At 45.0% G+C, this 26,190-nt stretch overlaps 1 protein-coding gene across 4 annotated transcripts in view; it reads right to left on the bottom strand.

Annotated features, from left to right (window-relative positions):
- EXTL3 (exostosin like glycosyltransferase 3) overlaps nucleotides 1–26,190 on the bottom strand; it is a 153,469-nt gene that overhangs the window by 707 nt on the left and 126,572 nt on the right. For 3 of the 4 annotated variants that reach the window (XM_055428058.2, XM_055428057.2, XM_055428059.2), the window contains exons 6-7: nucleotides 24,959–25,087; nucleotides 11,850–14,924 (exon numbers count right to left, since the gene is read on the bottom strand). In XM_055428058.2, the coding sequence (XP_055284033.2) occupies nucleotides 14,715–14,924; nucleotides 24,959–25,087 (339 nt within the window). In that variant the 3' untranslated portion in view covers nucleotides 11,850–14,714. Of the gene's footprint in view, nucleotides 1–11,849; nucleotides 14,925–24,958; nucleotides 25,088–26,190 lie in introns of those variants that run through there. The other variant, XM_055428060.2, reaches the window with a different exon arrangement.

Genomic DNA, 26,190 nt, shown 5'->3' on the forward strand with positions numbered 1-26,190 from the left:
GCCTGGCCAGCAGCAAAGCATCACAGCGGGCTTGAGTGACCCAAGAACTGTAGCACTGTAAAACTCTACCTGCTCAGATTTTACAGAGAGTTGACTGTCAGTTCTTGCTCTGAAATGGCCCTGTCCCTGGGAAGCAGTTCTTCCTTAGAGAAGGGAAAATACAACTTCATTTTTGCCATCTCTAGCTGGGCCAGCCTTGGTTGGATACAGCCATGTTTCCACAAGTTTGTGCTTCCGAAGGTACAGATCACTCCAGTAGAGGGGCCTCAGATGTGTCCACAGTAAACAGTGGGGGAAGATGAACATTACAACAGATGGACATGCCAGGGCTATGAAAATTTAGCTTGTTCTTAGGATGAGTTGTAAATATGCAGCACATGTAGGCATGCTTCCTAATAAAACTTAAGAGAGAAATCAAGGTAAGTTTTTTTAAAGTTTTCTTAACATCTTGAAAAATGCAAAAGCATTATAAAATAGAAATCAAATGGTTGTTTTACTTAAATGTCCTCTAACAGTGAGTGACATGTCCAGGAATCGCTTGGATTTGTCCAGGCTGGATTTCTGTTAAGGGCTTAAGTAATCCCAGGGGAACAATTCCAAGGCCTTAATCTCCAGAGATGGTCACTAAAGAGACAAACATATGTGAATGTAAGTTAGTTGATAGACTGACGGACAGGAAACAGTTAAGAAATTATGAAGGTTTTAACTGTCTTCACCACCTACTTCATGGCAGAAGCCAGTCAGGAAGACACAAAGAATCATTTATTAGAACAGAGAGAATCGAGATCCTGCCCTGCAGAGTTAGGAGACAGCAAGTATGAGTAGCCGCCTAGAGTTAGAATATCTGGATACCAAACCAGACTGCTGAGAAGATGACCCAGAAAACACGGCGGGACCTGCTGTGGGAGATGCAGCCCATTGATACCAACCTGGGGAAGAGGGTGATGTTCAGAAAAATGCCAGTAAAATAATCCTCATGATTACCCTCGTGATTAAACAGTAATTGAAAAGCCATTAAAAACAGTGAGGAGGAACCTGGTTTTCTCATTTCTTTTGATCTTTCTGCAAAATAGCATCTATTGCTGTGTGGCAAATTATCCCATAATTTAGTAGCTGAAAACTGAACATTTACGTGCTGGACAAGGAAACTGAGGAACAGAGGGTAACTTTCCCCAAAGCCCAGAGCCAGCAAGTGGTTTCTGCCTTACTGTCCCCGTCATGTGTGACCACCGGGATCACGAGCTAGGCAAGAGGAGACAGGTCTGTTCATTCCTTTTGAAGTAAAGGTAACAAACTACTCTTCTTGACCCCTGGACAGCTTGAAGCTTTGGGGCCTCACAGTTGTCCTATTAAGGCAGAAGTTGGCTTATCCAAACTGCAGGCTTACCTTGTAGATATAGTTAGCTTGGTTCCAGACCACGACAATAAATATCTCAATAAAGCAAATCACATGAATTTTTTCATTTCCTAGTGCATGTAAAAGTTACACTTATATTGCAGTCTATTAAATGTGCAAGGGCATTTTTTTTTAAGTGTACAGACCTTAATTTAAAAGTAATGCTGTTGGGAACATGGCACTGGTAAGGCTTGCTCAACACACGGTTGCCACAAACCTTCAATTTGTAAAAAAAAAAAAAATGCAGCACCTGCAGAGAACAATGAAATGCAGTTTACCTGTACAATGAAGTATCAACAAAAATGAGAGTGAAAAAACCCCCAAAGCTGTATGATCACGTACTCACGTGAGCCCAGCAACCTGGTGAGGAAAGGGAGCCCAAGTCCAGTGTTTGCCCAACAACCACGAGGAAAGTTGAGTCCTGTTTCATGCCATACTGTGAAGGCAGAAAACGTCCAGCGTTCGCAAATTCACCGATGTGGAACTGAGGGTAAATAACATGACTTTCTGGTGGCTCAGAGGTTAAAGCGTCTGCCTCCAATGTGGAAGACCTGGGTTCGATCCCTGGGTCGGGAAGATCCCCTGGAGAAGGAAATGGTAACCCACTCCAGTATTCTTGCCTGGAGAATCCCATGGATGGAGAAGCCTGGTAGGCTACAGTCCACGGGGTCGCAAAGAGTCGGACACGACTGAGCGACGGAACGGAACAGAACATGACTTTCAAACCTGGTAGTTTAGTCATGCAGTCATGTCCAACTCTTTGCGACCCTATGGACTGTAGCCCACCAGGGTCCTCTGTCCGTGGGATTTTACAGGCCAGAATACTGGAGTGGGTTGCCATTTCCTTCTCCGGGGGGGATCTTCCCGACCCAAGGATTAAACCTGGGTCTCCTGCACTGCAGGCAGATTCTTTACCACTGAGCCACCAGGGAAGCCCTGCTGCTGCTGCTGCTAAGTCATTTCAGTCGTGTCCGACTCTGTGTGACCCCATAGACGGCAGCCCACCAGGCTCCCCCATCCCTGGGATTCTCCAGGCAAGAACACTGGAGTGGGCCACCATTTCCTTCTCCAATGTGTGAAAGTGAAAAGTGAAAGTGAAGTCACATGGTCGTGTCCGACCCTTAGCGACCCCACAGACTACAGCCTACCAGGCTCCTCCATCCCTGGGATTTTCTAGGCAAGAGTACTGGAGTGGCTTGCTAGAATGCGGTAAAAATAACCAATTACAATTCTGAAGGAAGCTGCCACTGAATTATGGATATAGGTAGTGTAGAACGGAGCCAAACTCGTCTAGTCTTGCTGAAGGCTGCAGCCAGCACTGTTCCTGGGTCACATTTTAGACTTAATCACATCGTAAAAGCATTTTGCCATCTATGGATTCAATGCAATTCCTCTCAAAATTCGAACTGCAACTTTCAGAGAAGAAAAAACTAAAATTTGTACGGAAGCACAAAAGATTCTGAATAGCAAAAAAAAGAAAAAATAAAGCTGGAGGCACAGTTCCTCATTTTAAGCTTAATAAAAGCTCATAAAAACAGACACATGGGCCAATGAAACAAAATTGAGAGCCCAGAAATAAATGCACACATATACCTACAGTCAACTAATATCTGACAAGGGAGTCCACAAAACTCAGTGAGGAAAGAACAGTCTTTTCAGTAAATGGCATTGGGGAAATTAGATAACCATGCACAAAAGAATGAAACTTGCCCCCTTCCCCCTAATACCACGCATAAAAATTAACTTGAAAGAATAAAGACTCACATGTAAGACCCAAAACTGTAAGTGTTAGAAGAAAACAGGGGGAAAGCTCGACACTGGTCTTGGCAACAATTTTTGGCAATGACACCAAAAACAAGCAACAGGGGGAAAGTCAACCACTGGGACTACTAGCAAACTAGAAGAAACTTTGTGCCTAGCAAAGGAACCCAACAAAATGAAAAGGTGATCAAATGGGAGAAAATATTTGCAAACTATCTGATAGGGGTTAAGAGCTAAATATATAAGGAACTCATATAAATCAATTGCAGAAAACCATCTGACTTAAAAATGGGCACAAGACTTGAATGTACATTTTTCCAAAGACATAGGGATGGCCAGCAGGTACACAAAAAGGTGCTCAACATGATGAATCATTAGGGAAATGGAAATCAAAACCACAACGAGCTATCATTTCACACGTGTCAGAATGGCTACTACCGAAAGATGAGACATACCAAATCTTGTCAAGGATGTGGAGAAAAGGGAACACTGGTGCGCTGCTGGTGGGGATGTAAATTGGTTCAGCCATTATGGAAGAGCATTGCTGCTCCTAAGAAAGTTAAAAGATAGAACTACCAGACGACCCAGCAACCCCAATGCTGGGTATATATCCCAAGGGACTGAAAAAATGACCTTGAAGAGACTGCTGCATCCCCATGTTCACTGTAGCTTTATTCAAAATAGCCAAGACATGCAAACTGAAGTTTCCCTTGATAAAGGATTTTTTTTTAATGTGGGATACATACACAATGGACTATTATTCAGCCATTAAAAAGGAATTCCTGCCTTTGACAACAACATGGATGGACCTTAAGGGTTAAATGAAATGAGTCAGAGAAAGACCAGGACTGTATGCTCTCACCTGTAGAATCTCAAAGATGAGAAGAGTGGTGGTTGTCAAGGGCCAGATACAGATGTCCAGCTAGAAGATGAGTAAGTCGTAGGGATCTAAGGGACAGCATTGTGACTATAATTAACGATGCCATATCATATACTTGAAAGCTGTTGAAAGTAGATCTTAAAAGTTATTCCCACAGAAGTGGCAATTATGTGACAGGACAGAGTTAACCTTATTGTGGTAATCATTTCTCAGTGTAATATGTGTATCAAATCATGCTGTACACCTTCAGCATACATATGCTATATGTCAATAACATCTCAATAAAACGGGGGGGGGTACTTATATGTATTAAACTTAAGCATTTTTTGAGTCCCAGAACCACAGATCTTTGAGAGGTGTTTTGCCCACACCTTATCAAGTATAAAGAATATTTCTCTTATATTGTTATTTGAGGCCACTGGCGGGGGGCGGGGGGTGGGGGGAGATGTGTCCTCTGCGTGATCACTCTAACGCTAGCAGAGTTTATCCTTTACAATTCTCTACAATAAACCATGGCAATATTTTCTAAGGCAGTTTATCTCTTCATAGCATGCAACTATGAAAACTAATTCACATACTGTACAGTAATTTGGGATTACCAAACATTACCAACTAAAAGTTTCCTAAAATAATATAAATTTTTAACTAGATTACAGTGTTCACAATACTTTCAAAAATAAAAGAACTTTGATGTTATGAAGCCTTTTCTGGTTCTGTGGGCCCTTCTACCCCTCAGTGAGCATTTATTAACACCTGTTATATCCTGTGCATTGCCCTGTCTCTCATGACTTAGCTCACCAGAAGAACAGACCAAGTACAGGTTCCTCCCAAACTTCTCCCAAGGATACACGGGCAGATTTCCAGGACTATGAGCAAAAGACTACTTTCATAGAAGACCTTCAGTGCATGAAGCAGGGCACCAAAGCCAGTGCTCCGGGACAACCCAGAGGAACAGCATGAGGCGGGAGGGGCGTTCAGGACGGGGGAACACGTACACCTGTGGCTGATTCATGCTGATGTATCACAAAAACCGTCACAATATTGTAATTATCCTCCAAGCAATTTTTAAAAAAAATCCTAACAACTACTAGAATTATAATAAGTAATTAGAAAAAGAACTTTTTAAAAATCAGCAGTTCCACTTATAATAGTGTGAAAAGAGATACTTAGGAAGAAAATTTTTGAAAAGATGTATAAGATCTCTACATAAAAAGCCTCAAAAATGTTGATGATAGAAATTAGGGAATATCTGAATACATGAAGACAGAACAGCATATTTATGGATTAGAGACTCAGTATTATACTTCAATTCTACCCACTGATCTACAGATTCAATATAATCTCATCAAAATCTTATAACAGCAAAAATAAACAACCCAGGTTTTAAAAACTTTAAAAAAAATTTTTTATGTGGGCCATTTTTAAAATGTTTATAAAGCTTGTTACAGTATTTTTTTTTTTTTAATGTTTTGGTTATTTTGACCATGGCATGTCGGATCTTAGCTCCCCAACCAGGGACTGAATCCCCTGCCTCGGAAGGCAAAGTTGAACCAGGGAAGTCCCCAACCAATATTTTTTAAATGGGCAAAGGACTTGAATAGATATTTCTCTGAATAATATATACAAATGGCCAATAAGCACATGAAAAGATACTGACAAGGTTAGTCATTCAGTTCAGTTCAGTCGCTCAGTCGTGTCTGACTCTCCATGACCCCATGAATCACAGCACGCCAGGCCTCCCTGTCCATCACCAACTCCCAGAGTACACTCAAACTCATGTCCACAGAGTCGGTGATGCCATCCAGCCATCTCATTCTCCGTCGTCCCCTTCTCCTCCCGCCCCCAACCTTTCCCAGCATCAGAGTCTTTTCCAGTGAGTCAACTCGTCGCATGAGGTGGCCAAAGTATTGGAGTTTCAGCTTTAGCATCAGTCCCTCCAATGAACACCCAGGATTGATCTCCTTTAGAATGGACTGGTTGGATCTCCTTGCAGTATAAGGGACTCTCAAGAGTCATTAGGCAAATGTAAATCAGACCCTAGGTGAGGTACCACTCCACATCTACCAGGATGGCTATGATTTTAAAATTATTAATTATAAAACAAGTAATGGCAAGGAGGTGAAGATACTGAACCCTTGTGTGTTGCTGGTGGGAGTATTAAATGGTACAGCAGCTGTGGAAAAACAGTTTGGCCATTCCTTAGAAAGTTAACTACTGAGTTACCATATGATCCAACAATTCCACTCATTGGTATCTACACAAAAGAAATGTGTACATCCATGTTCATAATAGTATTTACAATGGCCAAAACATGGAAGTAACCCAAGTATCCATCAACAGGTGAATGGATAAACAGTATTTCATGCTGTAATTATTTGTACACAAACAAGGAACCACTGTCCAACCATAAAAAAAGAATGAAATTCTGATACATGCTATAACACGGATGAACCTTGAAAACATGCTGTATTTAAAAAACCACACAAAAAAGACGTAATACTCTTATCATTCCATTTATGTTTGTACAGAATAGACAGATGCATGGAAGCACATCAGAGGTTTTGTCAGGGGCTGAAAGGAAGGGGAAATGGAGACTTGTTGCTCAATGGGCGCAACCTTTCCATCTGGGAAGACAAATGCAGAAATAGCTGGTGGTGATGGTTATACATCGTGAATGTTCTTACTGCCATCTTAATGTATATTTAAAAGTGGCTAAAATGTCACATGTGACTTGAAGTTAGGACACATCCTCTTAGCATACACAAAAATAAATTCACGATGATGGTCTGAAGACTTAAACATAAGATATGACACCATAAAACTCCTAGAAGAGATGATAGGCAAAGAATTCTTATCACCGTCAACCCCACGCCTGGGCAAATACCCAGACAAAACTCTAATCCAGAACGATACACGTACCCGTATGTTCACAGCAGCACCGTTCACAATAGCCAAGACATGGAAACAGCCTAAATGTCCACTGCCCGATGGACAGATAGAGAAGATATGGTACATATACACAGCAGAATACTACTGAGTCAGAAAAGTAACGCCATTTGTAGCAACGTGGACACAACGAGAGATTACCATACATACTGCATGAAGTCAGAGAGATAAATACCATCTATCACTTAAATGTGGACTCTAAAATATGACACAAATGAACCCATCTATGAAACAGAGTAGATATGACTGTCAGGGGAGAGGTTTAGGGGAGGGATAGCCTGGAGGTTAGCAGATGTAAGCTATTATATATGGAATAAACGAGATCCTACTGTACAGCACAGGAACTACATTTAGTATCCTGTGATAAACCACAGTCAAAAAGAATATTTTAAAAAATATATATAATTGAGCCCCTTTGCTGTACAGCAGAAATTAACATGGTAAATCAACTATACTTCAATTAAAAAATCAGTTCAGTTCAGTCGCTCAGTCGTGTCTGACTCTCCGCGACCCCATGAATCACAGCACGCCAGGCCTCCCTGTCCATCACCAACTCCCAGAGTTCACTCAAACTCATGTCCACAGAGTCGGTGATGCCATCCAGCCATCTCATTCTCTGTCGTCCCCTTCTCCTCCCACCCCCAACCTTTCCCAGCATCAGAGTCTTTTCCAGTGAGTCAGCTCATCGCATGAGGTGGCCAAAGTATTGCAGTTTCAGCTTTAGCATCAGTCCTTCCAATGAACACCCAGGGTTGATCTCCTTTAGAATGGACTGGCTGGATCTCCTTGCAGTCCAAGGGACTCTCAAGAGTCTTCTCCAGCACCACAGTTCAAAAGCATCAATTCTTCGGCGATCAGCTTTCTTCACAGTCCAACTCTCACATCCATACATGACCACGGGGAAAACCATAGCCTTGACTAGACGGACCTTTGTTGGCAAAGTAATGTCTCTGCTTTTTAATATACTATCAAGGTTGGTCATAACTTTCCTTCCAAGGAATAAGCGTCTTTTAATTTCATGGCTGCAATCAGCATCTGCAGTGATTTTGGAGCCCAAAAAAATAAAGTCTGACACTGTTTCCACTGTTTCCCATCTATTTCCCATGAAGTGATGGGACCAGATGCCATGATCTTTGTCTTCTGAATGTTGAGCTTCAAGCCAACCTTTTCACTCTCCTCTTTCACTTTCATCAAGAGGCTTTTGAGTTCCTCTTCACTTTCTGCCATAAGGGTGGTGTCATCTGCATATCTGAGGTGATGGATATTTCTCCCGGCAATCTTGATTCCAGCTTGTGCTTCTTCCAGCCCAGCGTTCCTCATGATATACTCTGCATATAAGTTAAATAAGCAAGGTGACAATATACAGCCTTGACGCACTCCTTTTCCTATTTGAAACCAGTCTGTTGTTCCATGTACAGTTCTGACTGTTGCTTCCTGACCTGCATACAGGTTTCTCAAGAGGCAGGTCAGGTGGTCTGGTATTCCCATCTCTTTCAGAATGTTCCACAGTTTATTGTGATCCACACAGTCAAAGGCTTTGGCATAATCAATGAAGCAGAAATAGATGTTTTTCTGGAACTCTCTTGCTTTCTCCATGATCCAGCGGATGTTGGTAATTTGATCTCTGGTGCCTCTGCCTTTTCTAAAACCTGCTCGAACATCTGGGAGTTCACGGTTCACATATTGCTGAAGCCTGGCTTGGAGAATTTTGAGCATGACTTTACTAGCGTGTGAGATGAGTGCAACTGTGCGATAGTTTGAGCATTCTTTGGCATTGCCTTTCTTTGGGACTGGAATGAAGACTGACCTTTTCCAGTGCTGTGGCCACTGCTGAGTTTTCCAAATTTGCTGGCATACTGAAGTAGCTAAAATCATTTTAAGTTCTATGTATTTTATAAGGATTTTTAAAAAATTTTAATTCCAGCAGGTTAGAAAAAAATTGACAAACTAATTCTAAAATTTATATATCGAAATACAATATAACTATAAACACTCAAAGCAATTCTAAGAAAGATAAGCAAGTTGGAGAATTTATGCTACTTTTGTTTCAAGACAAACAAAAAAACTACATTTATCCAGACAGTCTGGTATTAGCAACAAATCAGTAACAGAAGACAGAGCTCAGTCATTATGTTGTCAAGAAAGGCCCCAATCAATTCAATAGAAAAAGGAAATTTTTTTTAACAAATGGTGTTGGAACAGCTAGTCAGTAATATACCAAAAAAAAAAATAGAACCTTGACCACTACCACACACCATACACAAGTATTAACTTGAGATGGAGCCTGGGCTGTACAGCTTTTAGTGGAAAAATTAAAAGAATATCTTCATGACTTGGGTTAGGCACAGGGCTCTCAAGTCACAGAAAGCAACAAAAAAGAAAAAAAAAGTTCTAAATTAGATCTCAGCAAAACTAAAAGCTTCTGCTCATCAGAAGATATCATAAAGAAAATGGATAGGCAACCTCCAAACTGAGAAAAATACTTCACAAAACACACATCTGACAGTGGATGTAAGCGCTCTGTTCTCCGGAGGCTCACAATCTGGTGTGGGAAGCACCTATGACAGCGCCGGGCAGTTACTGGAACAGGAGCCAGGGGGGAAGGCTGGGTAAGCAGCAACTACTGAGCAGGCTGGGTTTCCTGAAGACAGTGCTTCTGCTGAGACCTGAATGAGCTGGCATTAAAACAAGTGGAAATGCAAATCAAAACTGCAAGAAGGTATCATCACACACCGGTCAGAATGGCCATCATCAAAAAGCCTGCAAACAGTAAATGCGGGAAAGGGTGTGGAGGAAAGGGACCGCTCTTGCACTGTTGGTGGGAATGCGAGCACTGACAGCCACTATGGAGAACAGTGTGGAGATTCCTTTAAAAACTAGGAAGAAAACTACTGCACGACTCAGCAATCCCTGAGGAGACCAGAACTGGAAAAGACACATGGACCCGTGTTTCCTGCAGCACTATTTACAACAGCTAGGACAGGGAAGCAACGTGATGTCCACCCGCAGAGGAATGGGTAAGGATGCTGTGGTACATACACACACTGAAATATGACTTCAGATATAAAAAGGAACGCACGTGAGTCAGTTCTAATGAGGTGGATAAACCTAGAGCCTATTATACAGAAGGAAGTCAGAAAGACAAAGATAAATATCATACATGAACGCATATATGTGGAATCCTGAAAGATGGTACTGATGATCCTGTGTGCAGGGCAGCGAAGGAGACATAAGGAACAGACTTCTGGACTCGGTGGGAGGAGAAGCTGGGATGATCTGGGAGAACAGCACTGAAACACATACATCACCACGTGCAAAGCAGATAACCACGCAGAGTCTGACGCGGGACACAGGGCCCCCAAAGCCGGCGCTCTGTGACAGCGTGGAAGGATGGACCACGCAGGGCGGGGGTGGGAGGTTCAGGATGGAGGGGACACACACACGCCTACGGCCAATTCATATTCATGGACAGCAAAAACCACAATATTGTAACTATCCTCCAATTTAAATAAAAATTGTAAAACAAGTGGAGAAAGACCCTCCCAAGATGCTCCCCACTAGTTTAAGTCTGTTGTGCGCCAAACAGTGGACTTTCCACATGAACGTTTATTTCCAACATGTCTTCACGATGTGGGCACAAGTCTTACCATTTTATAGATGAGAAGTTTAAAACATAACGCGTTTCCCACCACAGTTTAATGGGTGACCCATGGTTTGAATCCAGTCTCCTTAAACACACTTAGCCACAGTTTTGCAAATATTGTGGAATCTTCTATTTCAATGACAATATCAACCACTAACATTGACCACTTTGGTTTACCTTGTCAGGTCTAAGCCAGAACTAACTTGGGAACAGAACCCAAGTGAGACGTGTCACCTCTGCATCTAGTAAGACCCCCATTTCCATAGCCTTGTGAAACTTCCTCAAGTTCCTCTGGTCCTGGGACAAGTTATAACAAGGAGATGGATGGCTGGAAGAACAGGACCCTGGCAGCCACAACCCCAGACCTAAGTAGGCATCCCCCCCCCCGATATGACATCATCCTCCCCCTCACCTGCCACAAACCTACCTCATCAGCTGTCAACCTTACTTTCAGAGTAAGGCTGGACTTCCGGTCCCAGGCATTCTTAGGGCTGTTGATGCTGTTCAGTCTTCCAGTCGTGTCCGACTCTTCGCAACCTCATGACTGCAGCACACCAGGCTTCTCTGCCCCTCACCATCTCCCAAAGTTTGCCCAAGTCCATGTCCAAACTCACAACTGCCGAACCCAGGAGAGGAGCACCCCAGCTCAGCTTCTCCCTGGCTTCCCATCCTCCTTCCCGTCTCCATCCGTTTCCAAGTCTGTGACTCACTGTTCACTCCCTGAGGATGGCTCCGATCCCATGGCTGAGCAGAAGCCTGGGACCACAGACAGCAAGAGTTAAGCACCAGCTAGGTGCAGGTGCTTTTCGTGACCCCTAAGTCTGACGGGGCCATTATAAACCAGCCCCTGCTCTGGGCTGGGGAACACACAGGGGAGCTCCCTAGCACCACACCACACACATTTAAAAGTCACCATGAGAAATGTGGCAAACATGTGCCCCGTGCCATCCCATGTCCATACTCAAACCAGTTCAGTGATACCTAAGTTCCTCTCCATCTAATCTAGTTACCGATCCTGGAAACGGACACTAGAAATGGGCAAGGCTGCCCACTCCCCCTGACAGCATCACCCGGGCTCAGGCACGCAAGCCCCTCCGGGCCCAAGGCAAGCACAGCCGTGCAGGAAGGGGCCACAGGCCGTGCATGGTGGGTGGGGGTGTGGAGGGTTCCTGGAACCAGTAGGCACCTTCCCTCAGGACACTCTTCCGTCCTGCAGAGAAAAATCACAAAAGATCTCCAAGCTGCTTGTAGTCTCCATTTTTTATTTTTTTTACAAAAACCCAACGTAAGACCATTGTGCTCCTGACTGGGAAAGGGGTGGGGTGGATGACATGGCGTGAGTGTCACTAGGGCCTGCCCCTGCAGAGCGCGGGCCTGCAGAGAGGAGCGCCGCAGTCACGCCAGCCGGCCGCTCCCGAGGGACCAGGGCCCTGGGCCGCTGGAGGGGCGGCGCACACAGGCGGAGCCCACGGCGCAGGTCTGGGGAGCGCCTCCCTCAGGTGGGTGTCCCTCGGCAGAGAGCAGACTGGCCCGCTGGGGAGCACGGCTGCGCTGGGCTCTGCAGGCGCCGGCAGTGGTGGGCGTTCACGGGACAGCTGGCGAAGTCTCATGGGTCTGCAGGGCGGTGCCGGGCTCCAGCGATCAGCCAGGTGGCGCAGACAGCTCTGGACTCCCCACGACGGACAACAGGCATCAAAGGCACTGGAGGCCTGGATCTGGGCGGCCCCCTAACCCGCCTCGCAAAACGTGACGGCTGTTCTCTGGGGGAACCGACCAGGCCCCGGAGAGCCCTGCACCCCGCCTCTCGCCGTGAGGAGTGTCCTTTACAGAAGCGACCCATGCCCACCAGAGCCTGCAGTCCCGGTCCTTCAAGTCAGTGTCACGTTCAGGTCCAACAGCGCCCCCTCGACTGTGCTGACACACGCCCCCACCAGCCTTCAGCGCCCCGTGACGCCACCCACCACCTCGGAGCACCAGCTGCTCTGGATCTGTCCCTGACACTCAGGGACCCCGGGCCCTGGCTCCGCCTCGGCGGGCCCTGACACAGCTACTTTCTCACCAGGGACCCCGTGCTCAGAGGCAGTCCAGGAGCTCCTCACATTAAGAAAGACAAGATAAAAATAGCAGCCACATTATATAGCTCAAAACACCACACTCTTTGGCTTCCCAAAGGGAAGAAGGCTACTGCTAAAAAGAATCAAGTCCAGGGTCAAAGAAGGAGTAATCAGAAAGTCAGGAGGTGGGGTCTGGACCCCTTCGCTGGGCTGCCGAGCAGCGGAGCTCACTGCCTAGGAAGCGGCCATGGCAGGGACGTGAGGAAGACAGCCCAGCCCTGCCGCCGGCGGGGCGGGCCCCTCAGTCCAGCAGCCCTCCGGGGGGCGCTCCCTCCAGGACAGAGCTGGCTTCAGGTGACAACTGAAGAGGACCCTCTGGGGGGCAGGCAGGTCAGAGACGGTGTGACCCTGGAAACAGGCGCACAGGAGGTCGCGGTCCAGGGAAGACGGAGCTGGCTTAAGGCATGTGCATGCCCAGGACAGGCCCGAGCTTGTGTTCAGTCACTGAGGGGAACCTCCTAGACCCAGCCTCACCGGAGGAAAGGGGGGCCCAGAAATAACGGCAGAGGTCACGAGCCACATCCCAGCCAAATGCCGGAGGTACCACTCTCTCAGTTCCCCTACTGCGGCCACCCCCAGAAAAAAAAAATTAGCTTCCTCCTATTTCAGCCCAGGAAGAGAGCGACTGGAACCCACAGGGGGAAGTGGTAATATGGGATGTGAACACCTGTTCAATTTCAAGCTGGATTTGAGCTTAACCCAACAAATCCTATCCTCCCATCATTCTGACATAGCCCAAACCAAGCCGGGGGGAGGCCTGGCACCCACCCGGCCTGAGGGATCTAGGAACTACAGGATGCGGGTCCAGATGGGGTGGGGGAGGTGAATTTCACCCAGGTATCATCCCAAGGCAGGTGCCTTGCTGTGGCTCCCGGCCAGCCGGGTGGGGATCAGAGGGTGCTGTGCTCACTTGGTCTGAGCCGGAGAGAGTCGGCCGACCTGCAGCCAACCACTCAGACCTCCCTGAAGTGCAGCCGCCAGGCATCTGCTCTCTGCATGAGAGAACCTTCAGGAAAGTCTGCAGCCAAAGCACAACAGGTCTTTAAAAGGAGGATCAAGCAAAATGGACGATGTGGGGGTCGGTCTGCGGGTCTCGGCCCTTCCTGCCTTCGCTCTCAGACAGCGGGGAGAGGGGAAGCCAGGCCACACGGACAGCACAGCCAGCAGGGAGTCCTCACCCACCTGTCCCACGCAGGGAGGCTCAGCTGCCCCCAAATACACAGGTCTGCCATCCCACCGAGACCTCGAGTGACGGAACAACGCGAGCCTCAGAGCACTGTTGGCAACGGGAAGCGGGGAAGGAGCCAACCCGCAGGTCTTAACTCAGGCAAGACCCCCAGGGCCACACCGGCCCTTTCTTGTTTCTGCACACAGGGGACCCTGGGGAGGATGGAGACCATCTTCACGGATGAGCCAGACACAGGAAGGCCAGGATCCTTCTCCACCAAAACACAGACCGCCACGGTGGGACCCTTACTTTGTGAGATGGGCAGAAACGCCATCTCCCCCTCGAATACATACAAATGTATATGTCTGTGAGTGTGTGTGCATACACACCCACATACACACACACACACGTGTGTATATACACACACATATATATAAATAAACCTTGAATGGCAAATCTGAAACTTTTTAAATAACAATAATAGTTGTTAGTGAATTAAAAACCACAAGCCAGCTGTGCTGGGCTCGTGAGCTGTGTGAGCGACTCCCCAGAGTCCCCATGGTCCTCAGTGTAAGCTATCGTCAGTGCCCTGTTTAGGGAACCCTGGTGGCCTGGGACCAGGCTTCCGGGCCCAGTGCTGCCGACTTCAAGAGCAAGGCAGCCCACCCCTCCCACCTCCCTGCTGCCTCTCCCAGCAGAGGCCTGGCCCGACCACCCAGTGGGCGTCCCTGAGGCCCTTCAGTGTCCAGGGACCCCCGGAGCCGCCTCCCTCGCGCTGCTCATCCTCTCCCCGCCGTGTAATGCCCCTAGATGAACTTGAAGCACTTGGTCTTGTCGTGGGGCAGGCGGGTCTTGAAGAGCACAGAGTCCACGCGGAACTGCGTGTACAGCAGGGGCATGTAGCCGTACACCTTGACAAAGAAGTTGATACACTTGTGCCGCTCATGGAAGTGGGAATCGTCGTGTGACAGAGCCTGAGGGCATCCCGGACATCGGAAAGTCCACCGTGAGGTCACCTGGGAGCCGGGAAGAAAGAGCAGAGGGTGAGAACCACAGTGCTAATGTTGCCAGAGGCCCCGCAGCTCAGCCTAGGAGGCCTCCGTTTCCATGGCGCCAATGCAGAGCCTGATGCCCACGCTCACTCAGAGTCCTCTTCCTGCCAGGGACAAACTCAACACCTGCACCGCTGGTAAGGATGTGCTTTCCAAATGGTCCACACTTGACAGACACCGAAGCCTTGAGGTCTTCAGTGTTAATTATCTCACCGACTTTACCTCTTCCGTTTCTCCTGGTTGCACAGCCGGGTGTTATAGGTACAGAGTTGTTCATTTCATTCATGTTTTTAACAGCAAAATACTGGAAAACTACCCATCAAAAGGGGACTAGTTAAATTATTATAAAATACTACATATCCATTAAAAAGAAGTTTAAGAAAGTCATATTTAAAGACAAGGGAAAGTGACCATATTATAGTTTACTGGTTATTATGATGATGAAATTTCAAGCAATTAGGAAAGTATGCAGAGTAATACAACAGCCTCACTGTCAGCAACACAGCAGACCAGATCATCTAAGCCTCCTCAGCAGAGAATGCCTGAAAAGGCAGGATGAAATATAGAAACCATCTCTTTAAATACACTGGCTGAGCTTGTAATGAAAGAAAAGAAACCCTCAGAAGTCAAAGGAGTGAGGAGGCTTGAATCCAGAGAGACAGCCAGGAGCTCCAGACTTCCTGAGGCTAGGGCGGCCACTGTCACCAAATCAGATCAGAGACATTCTGAAGCCCTGGGACCCAGTGGAAGGCCACGTGGTGGGGAGGCAGCCCCACAAAGCAAGGTGGTGAAGCACCACTTCCTTCTTAGTCTGAGCACCAAGAGGAGGAGGAAACATCCCCTCTGAGAAGCTATAACCTCAAGCCGGCCTCACACAGCTGAGGCTACAATTTATGTCACCCGTATATCCCAATATGCTAATTTAGCGTGAACAGGTCTTAAGCAGGTGGTGAGTCCAGGCACAAGAGAGAAACAAGTACAAAGCCCGCTCAGATCCAGGCCTCAAAGAAGTGCCGTAAGTACCACCCAAAGAATATGACCTCACAGTCAAAAATCACACAACAGGGATGAGTCACATGAAGGAGAATATGCAGAAAGAAACAATAGAACCAAACACTGCAAAAAGCAGGATTCTCAGACAGAGACAGTAACAATAAATGTGTCTCATATGTACAATAAAATTTTGAAAGATTACTCAAAGTTTGATGGAAGAAACAGGGACTATCAAAAAAAGTCTGTGCTGATACGAAAAAGAACCAAATAAGGACTCCCCTGGTGAAGTAGTGGCTAATACCACGCTTCCAATGCAAGCAGTGCAGGCTCATTTCCTGGTGAGGGAACTCAGATCCCACATGCTGCATGGCGCAATCAAAAAAAGAAAAGGAAAAAGAACCAAATAGAACAATAGAAATGGAAAGTACATAAACTTATTGTGATCATCATCTCATGATGGTTTGTAAGGCAAATCATTAAGTTGCATGTCAATTACATCTCAATAAAACTGGGAAGAAAAAAAGTATATTGAATTAAATCAGATACTCAATGGATGGGTGAAGAGAAAATTAGTGATAAAAAGTATACTAAAATTATTCCCAGAATGGAAAATACTGGAAAAGAGCTTTAAAGAAATGTGAAAGCAAGATGAGGAGAGATGGAGGGCCGCCCTGGAGGCTCAGTACTAAAGAATCCGCCTCCAGTGCAGGAGACAAAGGTTCAATCCCTGATCTGGCAGGTCCCACAGGCCTCAGAGCAACTAAGCCCACGCGCCACAAGTGTTGGACCTGCACTCTAGAGGTGGGGAGCCACAACCGCTGAAGCCCACATGCCCAGAGCCCGTGTTCCGCAACAAGAGAAGCCACCACGATGAGAAGCCCGGGCACAGCAACTAGAGAAAAGCCTGAGCAACAGCGAAGACCCAGCACAGCCGTAAATAAATAAACAAACTACATTATTAAAAAAAAAAAAAAAAGACTGAGAGACATGGAAAGAGATAACTGTACGATTCCATTTATTTAAAGCTGAAAACGGATCCTGGAACAGAAAAAAGCTATCATTCCCGCAGCTGAGCTCTCCCTCCTGCTCTGAGCTGAGCCACCTGCCTCCTGGGTCCCAGGGCACACTCTGCCCTTCCGGATGGATCCCTGAAGGAGGGCGTGTGCAAGGCAAGACACTCCTGACCTACAAGATTACGTTAGAGGGGACCTATCTTAGCAGATACAAAAAATAATTCTAAAGCTGTGACAATTAGTGTGAATTTGGCACGTGAACAAACTGGACCAACAGACCAGAATAAAGAACACCTGAATAGATCATGCGCACAGACATCTGCTGAATGACAGTCCAGCACTGCACGCCACTGGGGATGGATGAACGAAGTGTGCAATGAACGCTGCTTCAGTTCAGTTCAGTTCAGTCGCTCAGTCGTGTCCGACTCTCCGCGACCCCATGAATCACAGCACGCCAGGCCTCCCTGTCCATCACCAACTCCCGGAGTTAAACTCAAACTCATGTCCACAGAGTCGGTGATGCCATCCAGCCATCTCATTCTCCGTCGTCCCCTTCTCCTCCCGCCCCCAACCTTTCCCAGCATCAGAGTCTTTTCCAGTGAGTCAACTCGTCGCATGAGGTGGCCAAAGTATTGCAGCTTCAGCTTTAGCATCAGTCCCTCCAATGAACATCCAGGATTGATCTCCTCTAGAATGGACTGGTTGGATCTCCTTGCAGTATAAGGGACTCTCAAGAGTCTTCTCCAGGAGGCAAAAATGAAACTGGGGCCCTAGCTCACATTATACACAAAAATCACTTCCACAAGGATTAATGATTTAAATACAACAAGGCAAAACCTAAAACTTCGAGAAGGGTATGGGGGAGAGCCTATTTACGACTCTGGGGCAATGAAAATAAACTGCAGTCACAAGCATCACTGACTGAGCTCACAGACTGACTTTTAAAACCTAAATGCACAGGAGACACGCAGTCTGATTTCATTGACAGAAAGTTTAACGACACCAATCACTTAGAGATGAAGGAGTCAGTGAAAGCCACTCAGTCGGGTCCAGCTCTTTGCCACCCCATGGACTATACAGTGTATGGAATTCTCCAGGCCAGAATCCTGCAGTGGGCAGCCTATCCCTTCTCCAGGGGATCTTCCCAACTCAAGGATCAAACCCAGATCTCCCGCATTGTGGGCAGATTCTTTACCAGCTGAGCCACAAGGGAAGCCTGAGAATACTGGAGTGGGCAGCCTATCCCTTCTCCACGGGATCTTCCCAACTCAGGGGTCAAATCCAGGTCTCCCACATTGCAGGCAGATTCTTTACCAGCAGAGTCACAAGGAAAGTCCAAGAGATGAATACACATCGGTAAAAACGCTTTTCTTTTTAAGGGAGGAGGGGAAGCGGATTTTTAAAACCAAACTCAGGGTAGCAGTTATCAATGGAGGGAAGCAGCAGGCCAGGATTACTGAGGTACATATACAAGGAGTTGGTAGCGGGAATGTTAAACTTTCTCATTTTTAGTTATCATTTTTATTGCACAGGTATTTGTTTAAAGAATCAAGGGACTTCCCTAGGGGTCCAGTGGCTAAGACTCCGCTCTCCCAATGCACTCTCAGGTTCCACCCCTGGTCAGGAAACTAGATCCCACATGCCACAACTAAGATCCGACACAGCCAAATAAATAAATATTTCCAAAAAGAATCAAATATGGCTATATATGTATGAAACATACATGACTACTGGTTTAAAACATATGAATGAAATGTTATGCTTAAAGGGGGGAAGAACATAACAAACAAGCAAACCCACCAGATTTGTCAAATATTGACACTTTGTCCTATTTGCTTTAAGCTACATATATATTTTTCTTTTTTTTGCAAAAGAAACAGAATATTACAAAGAGTTAATCCGTATGCCTCCCGCCCTCCCTCCTTTCCTCTCCTGCAGTGTCACAGGGAACATGACCTTCAATTATACTTGACAAAAAAAAAACTTCCTTTAAAATAAATGTCCCAATGTATATACCCACCAGCCCTGATCAACATCTGCAATTTCCACACATACTTACTACCATCTGGTACCATCACACTTTCATTTCTGCCCACTTGATGCGTATAAGCTATATCACATTGTTCTAACTTCCATTTCCCTGATTATTACAGAAGATTGGCATCCTTCCACATGTTCATTAATCATCTAGGTTTTTACTTCACTGACCTACTTTCTTACATACTTAATGAATCAACTGAGTAGTCTTCTCCTTTGGAAATCCTTTATCTGGGTATCAATTCTTTGTCATGTACCAGCACTGTAACGGAGAAGGCAATGGCACCCCACTCCAGTACTCTTGCCTGGAAACTCCCATGGACGGGGGAGCCTGGTAGGCTGCAGTCCATGGGGTCACTAAGAGTTGGACACGACTGAGTGACTTCACTTTCACTTTTCACTTTCATGCATTGGAGAAGGAAATGGCAACCCACTCCAGTATTCTTGCCTGGAGAATCCCAGGGACGGGGGAGCCTGGTGGGCTGCCGTTTGTGGGGTCGCACAGAGTCGGACACGACTGACGCAACTTAGCAGCAGCAGCAGCAACTATAAATGTCACAGTCTGGACATAGAGCTTTTTGAACAAAGTTTTGAATATATTCAAACCAATCAATCTTCTCCTTTACATTCTGTACTTTTTGTTTCTCTTTGTCCATATCACAAAAGTACGTCTGTATTGTTTGTTAGAAATTTTAAAGCTTGCTATTAACATTAGGCTTACTAGCCCATCTGGAATCTACTCTGTGTATGGTGTGACACGTGCTTCTGTTCCATACAGAAACCAGTTATCCCCACACTCATTTGCAGATGCCACCTTTATCATACGTCAAGGTTCCGTGGAGGCGTGGGCCTGTGTCTGCATTCTGCCCTGTACCACTGACTCTGTCAGTCTCCGCGCCAAGATCACAGAGACTTAAGTATGTACTTTAACACCGAGCCACGCTTTCTGACAGGGCAAGTTACCCTCTTCTTCACTAGTGCCTTAGCTATCCTGGCTCTTTGCCTTTCAATGCAAATCTGAGGATCTGTTCGTCAAGTTTCATTCCAAGCCAAACTAAACCAAATAAAGTATCCTACTAGGATTTTTTTTTTTTTTGATGGTGTGATGGTTAATTTTATTGCCACCTAATAAGGATTTCGATTAGAGTTATACCTACATTTTAGACTTGGGAAGAACTGCTATCCTGACCATACGAATGTGGATGTGGTCTCTACCTCCATTTATTTAGTGGGTAACCTTATCTTACTACTGACTTCAACAGGGACCTTCTAAACTTTCACAATTAAGTGTAATATTTGCTGTAGTATTCAATGCAGTCAATGTTACACACTTTGCTTAGTTGTGTCCGACTCTTTGTGACCCCGTGGACTGCAGTCCACCAGGCTCCTCTGTCCATGGGATTCTCCAGGCAAGAACACAGGAGTGGAGGTGGGAGGGGGGTTCAGGATGGGGAACACATGTACACCCGGGGCGGATTCATGTCAATGTATGGCAAAACCAATACAATATTGTAAAGTAATTAGCCTCCAATTAAGATAAACTAACATTTTTTAAAAAGTTAAAAAAAAAAACACACTGGAGTGGGTTGCCATTCCCTTCTCCAGGGGATCTCCCCGGCCCAGGTATGGAACCCCAGTCTAACGCACTGCAGGAGCCACCAGAGAAGGCCCCATGCAGTCAATAAATTCTGGAAATTCTCATATTGTACTTTCAAGACTGCCCCTCCCATCTCTCTAGTCTTCCCTTTCTGGCACTGTGTTAGATTTTACAGCCTTCATCTTTCTTATTTTCCATCTCTTTGTATCTCCATAATACCTTCTCAGAAATGTAGTCACATTATTCACACATCATCTACTAGGTCATTAACTTTCTCTTCAGCTGTCTTATCATTTTATCCCATTCACAAGACTGTCATTTTAATAACTATAATTTTCATTTCCAGTAGTCCTATTTTGTTTTTTTAAATCTGCCTGTTCTATTTTCTTTCTGAATATATGTTTTTTCCTGAATAATTTTAAAATTATTATTACTATGATAAACTGGAAAACAATTAAAATTGGATGGCCCATCTTGTTAATTCCAGCTGAATAGCAACCACCACCCACAGGCAGTATTAGCCACCAGAAGTCCAGCTGCTAGAGTCGAAACTGAGGATGATCATGACCACAGGCCAGGGCGCCAGGGGACACTCACACCAGAGATAAAACTGTGAAGGAGTCATGACCCGCAGAGGTCCCTTCACAGGACTCACCACCCCCTTCCCCACCCTCCCACCACCGGCAGTTCTCCAGACATCTTCCAGTTTACAGCACTCTCCCCATTGGCTCTGACTGCAGCAGGAGATGGATGCCAAGGGTTTGGAGAAGGAAGGCTGCAATCAAACCACATCTGTGTCCAGGATTCTGCTTTGTTCTCCCTGCACCTCATCGCAGACACCAGCACTCAACGTCGAGGGGAAACGTCTCTTAACCTGCAAACGACTCCACTCTGGCACAAAAAGGTATTTATACTGCTTTTATAAGGCATTTTCTCCTTATATATGCTCCTTTCATAAAGGTATTTTCACTGAAGCAGTGGTTTCCAAATAAACGTTTTTAATCATGTAACCCACTACTAAAAAAATGTTCTGATTGCAACCCCAGTATATTTATTAAAAAAAAAAAATCTATATATAGGAACTTCCCTGGAGGTCCAGTGGCTGTATAATATACAGAGAGAGAGAGCTGAGAAAACACTGAAGGCAGGAGGAGAAGCGGGCAACAGAGAACGAGACGGTTGGATGGCATCACTGACTCAATGGACACAAGTTTGAGCAAACTCAGGAAGACAGTAATGGACAGAGAAGCCCAGTGTGCTGGAGTTCATGGGGTCACAAAGAGTCGGACATGACTGAGCAACTGAACAACAACAATATATATATATGTGTGTGTGGATATATATAACATAATAAAACATACAAAAAATTAAGAAGAATAAAGTAAATTGTATAAAATGAAGTTTGAACACTTACTAAATCAACATCATGGATTATATTTTACACGGGAATATTTCAAGTAATTTAGTCTAAAGAAAGTTCTGTTTAGTAATGGTAAGGAAAATCCTTAACAGATGGTGAGAACTTACTCAGCATTAATATTAAGATGCTTACTTATATATCCTCTCTCTCCTTCCTTATCCCACAAGCCATCTCCACCTGTCTTCTCAATGCTTTATGAGTTTTTCATCCTTTATTCTGAATGAAGTCTATTTACATTCTAGATCTCTTCTCTTCAAAAAAATAATAGTACATTATTCAAAGCAACAATATGAAATTAACTGTGTGGTTTATTTAGTCAATATCGTCAAGATATTAACATTATTGAAAGAATACAGCTATCACCTAAAACAGTCATGCCTTCCTAATTAAAACAAGGGAGAGGACAGTGAAAATTTGAAGTATTTAAAGCAAAAAAAAAATTACTAGTTTATAATATAAAATAGTATATATACCTGATAAAATTAGGTAAATTAATGAAAATACTGGGTTCAAACTGGTTATACAATATGAAGTAAATAACTGGACTCAGAATTTGAAGACAGGCTCAACTTAGTGAGCCTCTGACTTAAAAAGTCAATCTAATTTTTCAAGTTTTCACTTTTGTTGTTCAGTCGCTAAGTCATGTCTGAGTTTCTGTGATGCCACGCTCCCCTGTCCCTCACTGTCCCCCCGAGTTTGCTCAGATTTCTGTCCACTGAGTCGGTGATGCTATCCAACCATCTCATCCTCTGCAGCCCCCTTCTCGTTTCACCTGCAATCTCTGTCAGCATCAGGGTCTTTCCACTGAATCGGATCTTCACATCAGGTAGCCAAAGAATCACGTATACCATAAGCAAATTATTTCCACCTCATTCTCTACACTGGAGAGATGTTTAACCAATGAAACAGTGGCCTAATAACAGAACAAACATGCTTCCATGAGGATGGAAAATGCACCATGTCTGTGGGTGTGTAACGTGACTGATGGGATTATGAGGTACCTAATCACTCAGATACTTTAAATTCTCATGAATAATGTCTTATGATCTACTAGGGAGTTATAATTGGAAAGCAAACATTTGGCTGCAGTCCAGTCCCTGGTTACACAAGAAAGGATAAATAAGGAACAGAAAAGTGCACCAATCATTAATTTCTTTGTAAGACCTTTGCCTCCCTTCCTTAGAATTCACAAAGAAGTAAGCTTTTCATCATTGACTATCAGATCTACCACTGGACCTAGAAAACATGCTATTTTATATAAAAATACTATCATCATTCAGAGTATATTTTTAAAAAACACAATTTGGTGCATTATTTTGGTAATTATTCTTCTCTTACAAGGCTTTAGCAGAAGGCTAAAGAATCTGAGAAACTATGGGGCAATCAGGAATTAAGTTATAACCCTGAGCCACACTTGGCAAAAGGCTGGAATAAGTATGAATGAATGCATAAAGTCCCAAGTGCTTCTCTATCTGTCTGTTATGCGTTGTTGCTGGACTCAGTGTTCTCTAGTTACCACTCTTGCTTAAAACTAAAGATACAGTTTGACCATCATTATTAGTACAGCCTAGTGGCTACTTAAGTCTAGAACTTAAATTCAAAATGTACAATAAGAAGAATGAAATATACACCAAATTATTATTTACTCATGGCCCTAATGATATCCATGAAGGTAAAATTATTTTATAAAATTAAGTAATACGACTTTTTGATGATAATAATACAAGGACATCAGGTGTGAATCCATAACATAAAACACTGACAGAGCATAGTCATAAATGCTATTAATTGGAACTGACAGACTCTCTAGTATTAACTGTTACGAGGCCTTCACTGTAGCCCTCACCAGGAGAGCTTCCACTTGTCTGAATCGACAATAATGACAGAGACAGTGATGGGACTGGTCTTTATGTGCACCAAGTATGAGATTGCTAATAGTCTGGTCAAATCTATTCACCAACTCAAAGACAGAGAAAGAACTCAAATTTCCACAATTTGGGGGGTACTTCTATTTTATAAATACCTTATGAAGAACTTATGTGCCAGGCACTATTCTTAGAGTTTTATATACCTTAACTCAGAAATTCTTACATTTTGGGTGCCAAGGACAAACCACCTCCCATTCTGGTTTGTCAATCTGGGGAAGCCTGTGGACCCTCCTTAGGATGCTTTTAGACACATAAAATATAAGAAATTACAAAGGAAATGGCAGAGGATGAGATGGTTAGATAGCATCACTGACTTAAGGACATGAATCTGAGCAGACTCTGGGAGACAGCGGAGAACAGAGAAGCTTGGTGAGCTGCAGTCCATGGGGTAGCAGAGAGTCAGGCACGACTTAAGGACTGACCAACAACAAGGGAAACAGGTAACACTGAAACACAGAAATACATGTGCTCTTTTAAAAGTAACACAATCTAGGGGAAGGTTAGGAACTGCCATAATTTCAAAGAAGTGAGGGCAGTTCACAATGCTTCACAATACACGTAACGTGATATGAAAGTATCTATGAGTTCTGCTGAAAATTCAGTTACTACCAATCCTCTTATGAATTACAGCCTGTTTTATCACTGATAAAAAGGATAAATTCCAATTCAAGATCAGTGAAAATTAAAGATGTAACATTTCTGCATTCAAATTCCAATCACTGATTTCTATCCATTTATACCTTACGAAGTGAAGACCCTCATTAAACCCTGCTGCTAAGTCATTTCAGTCGTATCCGACTCTGTGTGACCCCATAGACGGAAGCCCACCAGGCTCCCCATCCCTGGGATTCTCCAGGCAAGAACACTGGAGTGGGTTGCCATTTGGTGGCCTCATCATCCCATTTTACAGATGAGGACTCCAAAGTACAGTGAGTTACGCACTGCACGACCTCAAAGTAAGTGAACTGAGTACACAGGTACCCCCAGTCCCATAAATGGAGGGGCCTTACCTTGATGGGGGGTTTCCGAGTGATGTGGGAGACGAGGAAGTTCATGGCAATGTCCTCACAGTTGATGTATTCATCCACCATATCTCGGATGGCCTGGGGCATCACGTAAGAATACAGGTAGGCATAATACTGTCGGGGTAGAAACAGAAGCACGTACTGTGTTAGAGGCCACAGTTCTTTGGCTTTCAGCAAAAATACGCACAGGGCTGCTAGGAAGCGCGTTGTGGGGGCGGGGGGGCTGGGTGTGGCAATCTCCAGGAAGCACCGGGGCATTTAGGGAGGTGGGTCCAGGGATGCTGAACACCTGCAAGGCAGACCTTCTGCACCGAAGAATCAGCCCATGCACACTGACATCATCACCCTCTTTGAGAATCAAACCTTCATGCAGTCTCCTTGGTAGCACAGGGATTCTGCAACAACATAAACATCTATCAAATTCAGCTGGACACCAGTTCAGCTGAACAACGTCCTCTCTGACAAAGCACGGGGTGGGCGAGGGGGAGAGCCGGTTATCTCCTCAGCCCTCGGTGCTTCACTGCGTGACAAGATGGCAGGTCCTCAGCGCCTCACTGCTCAGCCTGGGCGCAGGCTGCCCCTGCCCGAAGCCCGCCTCGTCTCGGGCCCACACTGCCCACAGTCTCCTGAGTGGCCTCCCTCCAGTCCATCCTCAGCACAGCAGGGCAGTTGAGTTAAAACATGGGCCTCCTGTACTCCAAACCCCTCAATGGCTTCTCATCTCACTCAGATTAAGCCTAAGTTCTTCCTCTCCCACAAGGTCCACAGGTGTGCACTGGCTCACATCTACCAATGAATGTCGACTGCTCAGCTTTCATGGATTTTAGGAATTTTGTAACCTTGTTATGAAAAACAGCCATTATTAAAAATAGAATTACACATACTTAAAATTAAAGGGCTTCCCTGGTGGCTCAGCAGTAAAGAATCTGCCTTCCAGTGCAGAAGACGCGGATTCTACCCCTGCATCAGGAAGATCCCCTGGAGAATGAAATGGCAACCCATTCCAGTATTCTTGCCTGGAGAATCCCATGGACAGGCACCTGGCGGGCTACAGTCCATGAGGTCGTAAAGTGTCAGACACAACTTCGCGACTAAATGACAACTGAAAACTAAATACATTATATTAAAAGCCAATAAATACCTAAAGCTCATCACTTATTTAACTAGTTAACACAGTTTTATCATTATTTCTTACATTTACCATCATCATTTTTTTT

Source organism: Moschus berezovskii, chromosome 7 (assembly GCF_049115385.1).
Source record: "Moschus berezovskii isolate FMDL1 chromosome 7, NW_MosBer_1.0, whole genome shotgun sequence".
Classification (NCBI taxonomy): domain Eukaryota; kingdom Metazoa; phylum Chordata; class Mammalia; order Artiodactyla; family Moschidae; genus Moschus; species Moschus berezovskii.